This window comes from Artibeus jamaicensis, unplaced genomic scaffold (genome assembly GCF_021234435.1).
Source record: "Artibeus jamaicensis isolate MK-2021 breed Jamaican fruit bat unplaced genomic scaffold, CSHL_Jam_final scaffold_369, whole genome shotgun sequence".
Taxonomy (NCBI): domain Eukaryota; kingdom Metazoa; phylum Chordata; class Mammalia; order Chiroptera; family Phyllostomidae; genus Artibeus; species Artibeus jamaicensis.
The window spans coordinates 13,862,674-13,874,629 of NW_026522042.1; the positions used below are offsets into that span (position 1 = coordinate 13,862,674).

At 49.8% G+C, this 11,956-nt stretch overlaps 1 protein-coding gene across 9 annotated transcripts in view; it reads right to left on the reverse strand.

Moving 5' to 3' along the window:
- The window catches only part of PDZD2 (PDZ domain containing 2), a 321,357-nt gene that overhangs the window by 71,870 nt on the left and 237,531 nt on the right, over positions 1-11,956 (reverse strand). For 7 of the 9 annotated variants that reach the window (XM_053657274.1, XM_053657276.1, XM_037128970.2 and 4 more), the window contains 2 exons: positions 5,054-5,196; positions 1,557-1,689 (listed from right to left, as the gene is read on the reverse strand). The exons of 1 other annotated variant lie outside the window; for it this stretch is intronic. In XM_053657274.1, the coding sequence (XP_053513249.1) occupies positions 1,557-1,689; positions 5,054-5,196 (276 nt within the window). The remainder of the gene's footprint in view (positions 1-1,556; positions 1,690-5,053; positions 5,197-11,956) is intronic. One more of the 9 variants, XM_053657279.1, reaches the window with a different exon arrangement.

Genomic DNA, 11,956 nt, shown 5'->3' on the forward strand with positions numbered 1-11,956 from the left:
TGCCTCTCACATGCCCCCTGCTGGGGACCTGGCCCATAACCCAGGCATGTGCCCTGACTGGGAATCAAACCAGCAGCCCTCTGGTTCACAAGCTTACGCTCAATCCACTGAGACATGCTAGCCCAAGGCTCCGCATTCTTGTTGGAAGCCTGAGTCTAGGTCAAGGGCCTGGGGTAAATGGTATAGAAGGAAGGAAGCAGATTTCTGGGGTAGCTAAAAACATCAAAAGTTCCTCCAGTCTACTTGTTTAACACTCCAAGAATAGGCAATGGACCTTGCAACCTAAGAGGCAGAAGTACAGGATGGGGCAGGTTTACAGTTGTGAGCACACAAAACACAGGTTACTCTTGTATTATTATTTTTTAATTTTATTTTTTTATTCCTCACCCAAAGATATGGTTTTATTTATTGTAGAGACAGAGACAGAGAGAGAAACACTGATTGGTTGGTTGGTTGCCTTCCATGTGCCCGACTGGGGATCAAACCCACACCATTTCCGGTACGTGGGACCATGCTCCAACCAACTGAGCAACCTCGCCGGGGCTATTCGTGTGTTATTATTGATTAATTTGTATTATTTCCCATATGAACAACTGTAAACTTACTTTTCCTCACCCTGTATATAAAAGCCTGTGGATGTTAGGTTCAAAAATAATAATGGGGATAATGGGGGAAAGTAGCTCTACTGGCAAGAATATAAAGCTCACACCGATTCTTCCCTGAACTGCAACTGGGACCAACTGGGATGAACTGGGATGAGGCCTCGTCATAGCAACACTTCACTAGCTCCTCAGTCACGTGGGCTCTTTCCTTGTCTCATCGCCAGCACGATGAGACAATGGAGCAGAGCCAGGACAGCCCGGTCTCTCCTCGTCCTCCTCCTCCTCACGCAGCCGTGGAGTCCTGCAGCCTTCATCCAGGCTGGCGAGACCCAGGGAGGAAGCAGATGCCGGGCCCCCATGTCAACACTATCTTAATGCACACCGGGGACCCCAGCTGGGGTCCTCCTCGTGAAGAGGAGGCAGCCACGGAGGGAGGGGACAGACTCTGCCTGTGCACCAAGAACCTGAAGAGCATCCAGGACACCACGAAGCCCTGCCTCACTGTCTCGTTTGTAAAACCGAGGAGAAAGACAGGGAGGGTGACAGTCACAAGCTTGCCAGTAGCACTGACACTCTGTGACACCGAGCGTCAGAACCTCCCTCCCTCCAGGACCTGGAAGAGGGCACCTCTGTCGCTCCCGTCCCCACAGCCCCATGGACGCCACATCTCTTCCTCGGTTTCTCCCTGGGTGAGCTGCTGCTCTCGCTACCTTGTTCTTCCTCCTGTCCTACCATTCTTACCTTCTCCTTAGTCTTCTTGTATTTCCATCTCCTAAATATACCTTCTAAATAGCCTCATAAAAGGAAGCAAAATACACTGTACTTCAGCTAAGGCCCCCCTTGTGGGCCTGGCACTGTGGAATCCTGGCTGTTTAAATGGCTCAAGGTAAACGTGCATGGGGAGGGCACCAAGTTCACCACCACCGTTAGAAATATTACAAACAAACCACCTACCTTGCTGGCCACGACCAGCTGAACCATTCCCGTGGCTGAGCGAAGAATGGCCACAGCTTCCTCGTGGGACAGCCCGACCAGCAAGTGACCATTGATTACCAGCAGCTCGTCTCCTAAGGACAGCCTGCCGTCCCTGAGGAAACGGAGACGAGAAAGATTCCCTCGTCAAGACATGCCGGGCTTGAGAGAGGACATTTTCCCGGAGCTGGGAGGGTGGGACGGGGAACAGTTATAATGATGCCAAAGAGGAAGTCAGGACGGCCAGACAATGGTGGGCTGGGAGGGCTTCCTTCTTTGCTGTGGCTCAAAGGAGAGAAATGTTCCATCGTTCTAAGAGGTCACCTTGGAACAGACACGTTCTTAAGTGGCCACCACGTGACCCGGCATTGATGGCACTGAAATGTCCCATCCCAGTGGAGACAACAATAGAGGCACTGGGACCTCAAGGTTTTGGGAGAGTCAAGGCCTTCTTTTCTCCATCCGCCCTGCCACCCGTCCCTCGGGCCTCGGTCCTCAGCCGATGCAGAGCTGAGCCCCGAGACAGCGGAGGCATCCTAAGCTCTCCAGGAAGCCTTCTGCAGCCCATGCCTTTCCTCCAGGTGACATGGCCCCGGCCAGATTTCCCCTGTGGTACCTGGACACCACATGGCACGTGTGTAACTCCCCACCCCACAGTTATAGGACCTTGAGGAACAAGTCTCTCAGCCCCTTTTCATCCCTGTGTCCCTATAGCCAAGGTTCCTCAGCAGAAGGATGAACACAAAGAGGAACAAAGAAGCTAATACATGGCTGTTGCAGGTATCGCACCTGGTCTACAAACACAGGCGCGCACACACACTGTTGTTTCAGTTTCCTCTCAGTTAATTACAGCTGACTCAGAGCTTCCTTCCCGGGGCTGGCAGGCGAGCCAGTGGGCTCGGGAACTGGCTCCGTAGGGCGGGTCAAGCCCCCTGGGAGGCCCACTCTGTAAGAGCACTGGGCAGGGCCCTTCGTTCATGGTGCACCCACAGCCTCGTGGGTTCCAGCTGAGCCCCCAAGGGTCTGGTCTCCCGTGAACCCAAAGGAGCCAAAAGCTTTTCACCTCTGTTGCTAAGTATGGATAGGAAATCTGGTGAGTCTGGGAAACCCCACACCTGGGGTTCCATCGTCCCCTCTGCAGGCTTCGGGTTAGCACCCAGGGTGCAGCCCTGGGGTACGGCCATGTCCCCGGTAGTCCCAGACCCGCCCAACTGTTTCTCTCTCCCACCTGTGACCTTTCCCCCATCTCCTTCCTCCAGGGCATGCATCAGACTGGGTTCCATGAATTCAGGCCTTAACGGAAGACAAGGGGCACCAGAGACTTCGGAGTGCCTCTGCTCCTGTCCTTCAAAAACCCTTAAGGCAGAGAAATGCTAAGGACACAGGGGAATGGAAAGAGAGGGGAACAGAACAAGTGCAGCACAAACCGCAGAGAACCAATGCCTGCAGCTTCGAGGAACCGTGTGGTGGGCCCCCCGGGGGAGAGGGATTCAGGACTAAGGGCACATGCAGGGGTTCTGGCCAGCGTCCCTGGGTTCTCTTCTCCACAGCACCATCAAGGTCATCCCTGACCCCGTCTCTACTTGTTTCCCTCTTTCTTCCACCTTGCTCTTCCCCCAGATTGATTAGAATGCCCCACATGTGAGCTACACACCCCAGAGACAGCGGCACACACACATACAACTCCCAGCTTGGGGTGCAGAGAAACGTGGCACCCACTAGAAGTGACTCACAGAGAGCACAGACAAGAGCAGCCCTATGTGAGCTTACCTCTGGGCACAGGAATTCCCTAATTGCCAACCTTGCAAAGACAGGCTAGATCGTAGGACCTAGGACTAACGGGAAAACGGCTACCCTGGTGGGAGTTCCCTAATGCACACATCACCCGGGAAGTTTACTGATGCTCCGGTGGGTAAAAACTGTCAAAGGGCTTCCTCCCTCAATCATTACGGCCACGCAGTTAACGGACCCGTGCAGTTAATCTCTCCCCTCAGTGGTCAGTTAGCCTCCTACTTTCTAGTCCGAGGACCGATGAGCATGAAACCCTGGGACAGTTTGTGCCCCGGTTCTCGCCTTACTTCATTCTCTTTAGACTGAACCTCCAGCTCCTTCTGCTCCACTGCATGAGATACACCTTTGAGTGCCCACTCGGTCTTGGGCAGGCCAGCACTCCTCTGGTTTGCCACCTCTCCCTTATCGGGCACCTGGCCCGAACACTGTAAACTCCAGGCTGCACCCACCTTCCTCCTCAGTGGAACTCTACCTTCACGTGCCCGCCGTACACATGCGGGCTGGCGACGTGCACACACCTCGCCGTGCCTCGCAAACAGGAGACGCTCTCTGCACAGCAGGTCCTCGGATAACATTTCATTCCATGTTGTTTCGTCATCTTGTTTACACGATGCTGGGGGAACTTAACTCTCGTCTCTATCAATTAGCTAGGGTGACACTGCTTTTGTCAAAGCTGCAGCACCTGCCGACGGTGAGTGAGGACTCGCTGTGCACAGAGGCAACTGGCTGGCGTGGCAAGGACACGCTTTGTATTTGGGGACTGCTGTGTCCCTATGACTCCAAATGGACTTCTTCTGCAAGCTCTGCCCACACACGGTCTCTCTTCCTATTTCAGATGATTGTTCAGGCTGGAGAATAACCTATTCTGCCGTGTACACACTTTTGCCCAAGTATTTTAGGGAAAAGTAAGGATGTCCATTATATATCTGTAGTACCTTGTATCTGTTCTTGTTTTTTGTAATTCTTTGTTACATACAATTTCTTGTACCATAATATGTTCAAAAATAAATGCTAAAATTCCTTTATAATATAAAAAGCAACTATCTAAATACACATAAATAAAAAATTGAATTAAAAAATTAAAATGAAAGGTTTTTTTCCCCCTGAAAGTTTGGGCCAAAAACATTATACACAGCATAATATGTAAATTTTAAGATATGAATTGTTTTCAAGTCACGAGGAGGAAGATCCGTTTACTTTTTTCCCCTCCACATCTGCAGGACAGAGACGCACGTATGTAAGTGTGTTAAAAGCCTTGCACCCCAGGTGAGCTGTGGCCGTATTTATAACCAATCACTTTCCCAAGGCCTTAGCCACAGTCTTCTGGGAGCTGGGACGTCAGGAATGTGGTTTTCTGCTACAAGGCACAGTCCCGATAAGTAACCGCACGTTACCGGCATTCCAAACACTTGGATAAGTAACAGGCACTGAAACTCCAAGTGGACTCGGAAGAAGTTGCATTTCTCCTCCTCCGTTTGGCGGAGCCTGCAGTGTCTCTGGCAATTAGCCACTTCCTGTGCTCAGAGGTAGGTTGAATCAGAACTGCTCAGGCCCACGTCCCTCTGTGCTCCAGCACGACCTTGTGAAGTATCATTACCAGGGCTCTGACCAAGTGGGGGTCCAAGCACCCAGGGGTGGGGAGGGGAGCGGAGGGGCAGGAAGAGAAAGGGAGAGAGTTAACTAGTCACCTGTGAGCGGCACCTCCTTCCTTCACTTGAGTGACAACGATCGCGTGAGGTGAGCGCTTTGATCCTCGGCCTCCACTAACCTGAATTCCCAGCCCATCCGATTCTTTAAGCAGCTCCAGCTTCCATATCCGGCCGACTTCCTCCTTGGGAGAAAAAGTGAGCACACTGTGAAGAACACGGACAGACGCGTGGGCACGGCACGGGAGAGTGGGGCGGTTGGGTGATGGGCCAAACGCTCATCACTCGTCCACAGGTAGCGCAGGTGACCACGGAAGACCCAGTGCTGTGGACTGAACCCAAGCCTGGCCGGCGGTGCTGTCACAGAATGTCCTCTGATGACGGGAACGCTCTGTATGTGCTCCATCCAACATGGAGTCACAGCCAAATGTGACTGGCAACTGACACACCATTTAATTTTAACTCAAGATCCACTTACAGCTAGTGGCTAAGACACTGGACAGCAAGGCAAGAGTAACTACTGAGTCCCGTGAGCAGGGTCCTGCTCGGTGAAGCCACCTCTGCCCAAAACCAAGGTGCCACGGTGCGCACGGCTGCTCGTTCACAAGGGAAGGCGAAAGGGAGACTAAGCCTCATCTTGGCGCCAGACTTCAGCTGGTTGGAGCCCAGCTCGGCCGCTCAGTCCTCCTGAAAGTCCCCTGATGCCTTAAAAACCTCTGTCTCTTTGCCTCTCAAGTGGGGATAATTATGACTACTTCCGGGTTGCTGTTAGGGTTAAATGAAATACTTCTGGAAACAGATGGCAATGTTTCCAACATCTAATTCCCCATTCTATGTATATAATAAATGTTGATAGGTAACCCTATGTTACTTATAATAAGTGTAATATGTGTATATGTTAAAAACATCATATTGAATTGAACCTCAAACTTCCTTACACCACATAAATGAGATCGTTGGTAGGAGAAACCCAAAACAATTAGTTGGTGAATTTGTTATTTATCGACTTCCACAGACATTGGTTGTACATTCTTTCGATAACGTTAAAAAATGCTTCAACAAAATGTATCCTTTTCAGAACTGATAAATGTCTGTAAGTCCCCTGCACTGCCGGTAGCCTTTCTGGTTGAGTGCATTCTCCACGGACCCCCATTTCCCTCCAAGGACACAAACACAGACCCACCGCACAATGTCAGCATTCCCTCAGCTACTTCTCGGTTAGAGAAATGAAAGCAAAACTTCCCAAAGTGGTTTATTCTGAGTCTTACTTAGGCTCACCCCTGTAGTTCTTTTCAGGTCTAGGTACATGGGTATAAGTCACAGTGCATTCTTCAACATTTAAAACAAGATCCATCTGCTTTCTTCATCCATCATGAAGGTCCATTGGAACCATTAAGGCCCGCTATGAACAAAGCCATCATCCCCCTAGAAATAGGCAACCTGCCCATTCAAACTGCTTGCAAAAGAGAAGGAATGTGAAGCATTTAGAAAATCTGAAGTACACTGTCAGAAACTGAAATGAAGCTTTACGCAATAGTAAAAAACCAGATGTCAAACAGTCACTGATTTGCAGCAGCAGGAACGTCTGGGGAAATTATTACCAGACAGGGACCTGGCGGGTCCTGAGTTTATCTGGCACAGCACTCGGCGGGGCCCCGTCACCCCTGCAACACACAGGAGGTGCCAACTGTCTCTTCATCCACTCACCGCAGACACATGAAGTCTGTCTGGCCAAATGTAACTTCAGAAGTCACTGGCTTACCACAGTAGTTCATGAACTTGTCAACGATCTCTAATTCATCCAGTGGTGTCCCTTTGGATTCCACGGTTTTTGGTTAGTTGCCCCTGACCCCTGGAACACCTTTCTCTCTTCCCCATTCAGAAGCAGCCTCCCTGGCCCTCAACGACTCACTGAGCTCCACTAATTCAAGAAGACACCCTTGAAAGTCAGCGCTCCCACCAAATGGCAACTCTCACCCCTTCCGGTCTGTGAGAGGCCCTGGCCTGCGGGACAGTCCCACAGGGAACCGACTCAGGGACAGCGATTCTCTGTGGTCCCGGCTCGCTGGGCATCTCACACAGCACACAGGGCACCCCGTGGCTGCCTCCCTGGACCTCAGGACGCATTGGACAAACTAGAGCAGAAGGTGGCCTCACTTGCTTTCTCCTTTGAAAAAATGCCAATGGCTGCCGGAGTCTTGGAGGTATGGGACAGTGCTCTCCCTTCTCTCAGCAAGAAAAGCTGTGGCACCCTTTCCTAAGAGCAACAGGGACCATTATTAGAGTCTAGGAAAAAACAACAACCAACCGTTCATTTTTAGCCCAAATTAGTATAGGACTATCCATCCCATTACCAGTTACACCACCATTCCTCCCCATCCCTGCCCCCCGGTCCTACCCGTCTCGTTAAACAGAACAGGTCAGGGATGGTTCCTAGATGGTGTGGTTCCCAGCACTGGATATGGTCCTTTCTCATTTTTAAATGCTCTTAGAAACAGGACTTGTGACGAGACACATGCAAAGCTATGATCACTGGGGAAGAGTAATGCCCTAATGTGCACTGAACGAGTCAAAGACAGTTTTTGTCAAAAGCACCCACACCCCTACCCCATACCCCTGCTCCTGCCCCAAACACACACAACAAGTTAAAAGCAAAACACATATCTAATAAAAATGGCTTCAGAGGGAAGAAAGGACTCATCTGTAGTACGGCCCCCAAGTCAAGAAACAGATCATTTTTCATTTATCCGACAACGTGAATTTTTTCACAATTGGAGGTAGGAACTATAAGGACAGAGTTGACAGAAATCAGTGCAAGTTTCCGTGCCTCGGAATTTCTCGGTCATCTGATCAGGAGTTTGGAGGGACACAAAGGAAGGATCCGACAGGAAGGGGCAGATGTCATCGGCCTCGATTGTACAGCTGTCAGTGTGGCGTTAAATTTATCGGCCAACGGCTAAAAGCAGTGCTCAGCTAAAAATAAAGTCAGTGTTTGAAGTTTATTTGGCTAAAGCTGGTACTGGCCTAAAACCAACTGGCCAACTAAAATGTGATAATATTAAGTATATTTCCAACTGCCTCCTTACAATCCCACTGGGGTATTCGATACACACCTCGGTGTGGTCAAAACAGGACTCTCCCCCTCCCATCCCAGGCTTCCCCATCTCCATGGGAAGAAATACCATCGTCTACTCAAGATGAAGAGGGTGTACAACCCAAAAGTCAGACCCTAGCCAGGAGCGAGACCTACTGTGAGCTCTACTTGCAAAACAGACCCACATCTGTCTCCTTCTGCTCCTCCCCCCGCCACCACCCTTGTCAAGGCCACAAGCATTTTTAGTTTGGGTTATCACAAGAGCCCCCAATCTGGTCTTCTTTTTTAATTCTCCACCTCCTACAATTCACTGCTCTCCATTACGCGTCTAGGGTGACTGTAAAAAAGCGTACGTCATGATGCACTCAGCTTAAACCTTTTGACAGCTCCCCACTAGTCTGAGAATGAGGCTGGCTCTTGGCGATGCCATGCACAACCCGTCGTGATCTGGCCCTGCCTGGTGGGCTCTCTAGCAACTAGAACTGTGCCTGGCACATAACAATATGCATACATGTCATGAAATTAACCGTTGTAAGATACTTATCCACTAGTCTTACAGTTCTTCAGAAGTTTCTGAGATTGGCATTAACAGGCTCACTCAGATGGGAGACCTGTGTGCTTGCCAATGCTGGGCACGTGAACACTGACCTGGCTGTAGACGCAACTGCATTCTGAAACAGATCCCGTCTAGACAGATAGCTCAGGCTCTGGTTCCCTTTACGTGGCCCAAAGGGCAATGAGCCTTTGTCAGCCTGCTGAGAAAAAGCCAAACCACACAGAACTGGACACTCTGGACCTCCGTAGCACGCTGTTGGAGCGCTGTCCTTCCTACGAAGTGCTGAGGACTGTGTGAGTGCATCTCTTTACGGGAGAAAACGAGGGGGCTTCTTTACCAAACAGGGGTGGCTCACTGAGGGGAGGTACCTCCGCAGCATCTAAAGGACCCCATCTTCTTCTGGAACAAAGGGTAAGATCTCACAATAGCATCTTTGCCCCAAATGTGAGAAGGCACATCACCCAACTTAAATTTCACTGCAGTAAATGCTCTGGCTCTCCTTGCAACCTATTCTGAGACTGTATGCGAATTCCTTCTTATTTAGAACAATCCGTAAGTGATAAAGTAATGTGTGATCATAATGTCAAAGTCACAGTCTCTTAGTCACCAGACCAAAATGCTCAGTTTATAGGTGAGAAGACAGGAGCTCAGAGAAAGGACATGGCCGGCCGCCCAAAGGCCCCAAAGGCCCCAAAGGCCCCAAAGAGCTGGGATGAGACCACCAGGGCAGGAACTCAATGTCCATCCCTCAGGCCTGGTGCTCCTGGGTGCCTTTATTCACGACTAGCTACGGAGCACCTACAGGTGCAAGGCACTGATTCAGGATGGGAGGGCAAATTAAGTCGTTGCCCCTAAATTCTACTGTGGGTGCACAGCCCAGTGCTATGTGGAACACGTGGGAATGAGACATCGATGAAGATAAGCGGGTGGTCCTGCAGGAGCCCAGAGAGGAGGTGCCTGAAGATGGGGCAGGTGACAGGGGCGCTATGGGAGCCTCCTTGAGAGGGTGCCATGGTGCTTGGTCCCCCAGGAAAGGCAGAAGCTAAGCTGCACTGAGGAGCAGAGAAGACATGATGCTGAGAGCCACGTCTGCCAACAATCAGTGGCAGGAATGAGCATGGCCTTTTGGGAGAAAAAAAAAAAAGGAAACTACTTCAGCCCAAATCAGGGAGGCAGAAGGCACACCCATGACGACACCTGCCCTTCACAAGGGTCTCGCTGGTTGCTATGGGACAGCGGATGATGGGGTCAGCATGCGGGCAATGAGATGGGTAGGGGACTGCTGTGACCACCCAGATGAGGCATGAAGACAGCCTGGCCCCGACCTGAAGTTGTGGGAGTTGGGGAAAGAGAAGTGGGGTGAGCAGGGACATCCGAAAGGGAGCAGGAGTTCAAGGGACTTGGTGGTTGAGTGGACGTGGTGTAAGAGAGAGGGCGGCATTTCAGTTGACAAGAGCGTATTAGGATAAAGGCACTTCTCAGGACATGGGACCGTCGGTGCAAAACCAGGGGACGTTCTGGGCAAACCAGGATGAGGGGTGACTTGCTGGCTCCCAGGTCTGTGGTTTGGACAGCCTGGGGGCGGTGAGTCCTGGAGCACTGGTGCAGACTCGGTGCTGCAGGCAAGGGACGCGCCGAGTTTTAGGCAGGATGGAGACGTCTCACACAGGTGGTGGAAACTCGGGGTTCAGGAGGGAGGTGAAGGTGCAGACACAGACGTAGGAGACATTACCGTGCGGGAAGACACAAGTTCACTCAGCGACCTTGCGGGCTTCCTGGAAGAGGGACATCCTGATGCTGCATTTGCTTATTGCAAATCTTGGGGACCACCAGGGCGATGATGTCCTGAGTGTCAGTCTCCAGAGCTTCCCATCCTTTCCTGCAGATTCAGACCTTCGTGAGGCCTCTGCTAAAGGCCTCAGGAAGAGGCCTGGCACTGCGCAGGGCCGATCACTAAGACCGCAAAGGGACCGCCAGAGCCAGGCGCCAGGAGTGAATAAACCTGCCTGCCTGGCCGATGGTAGGACTGGTTTTCTTTGTTGCGTGACTACCTTTGGTTGCATTCATTTGTACCATGCAGCGTTACAAAAATACACATATATCTAAACAGGCCTGCAAAAACTGTCACCTTGGGTGACAGTGAGTGCATAACAGTGAATGCATTTCTAAAACTGCTTACCTATGTCCTAGGAGATTATCATGTTTTGGGTGATAAGCCCAATTTTTTAATCTGTTTGCATACCTATCATGTGTTAATATTTCATAGAATCATATTGGATTTTTTTAAAAAATGAAATATTTGTTAGAGGAAATATTTCCCTACAGCTCTGTTAAAAACTGAATATAAAAACATGTAACAAATAAAGGCCTATGAAAAAGAAGCACCTGACAAAATTGGTCTCGACGATCATTATAAACATTTTCTGTAGTTTACTAAAGCTTTGCAGATGTGTTAAATCATTAATAAAGCAGACACAGAACAATGCTGACACAGTTACTCTCCCATTATTCAAATGGAATGGAATGTTTTCCTCCAAAGGCTTAGAAGGTAAATAGCTCATTTTGTAACTAGAGGTCCATTTTAGCACGGCTTTGGGCTCATCCCAGAGTAAAAATAAAAAGCCACTCAGCTCAAGGACCGGATAACTTCCTGTGAAGGTCCAGTGGCCCCAGTCTGAGTGCCACCTGGATGTGGGGGACGCTATTTCTTGCCGTCTGTATCAATTTGGGATAAATGCATCTAATGATAATACTTCTGGGGTAGAAAAGGGTGCTAAAATATTCATGTGTAAGAAGGTATGCGGCCCGTTCTGACGGTGCAAGACCAAAAGCCAATAATCAGTCTACAGATTACAAGCAATGATGCAGAAAGCAAGTTCCAGATGGCAAGTTTCTTCTTTCTACGGGCAGGTGGCTTTAAAAAATGCCCCATGGGCCACTGGTTTTTGTCTCACCATTTCACTGAAACTTCTGGCACATTTGACCTTGAGCACAGAATTCAGGTACTCTGATAGGTGTAGTTTTCAGAGAGTCCAATCCAGAAATTCAATTTCATGTTATTGCCTTTTATTAAGATAAGCAGAGGATGGTACTTTAAAAGTCTGATGTGTTTTTTTTCTTTTAAAACCATTCCGAATTATTTCCACTTATCCTACAACAAATCAAAGCCTGTTCTTTAAGTGGCGTGTGAGAGTCAACTTTAAACCATCAGTCCCTTAAGCCTCCAATAGTATTAAGGATGTCAATACTCCTTCACTTAGCTTTTTCCACCCCAGGCTTTCTGTGTATTTACAAT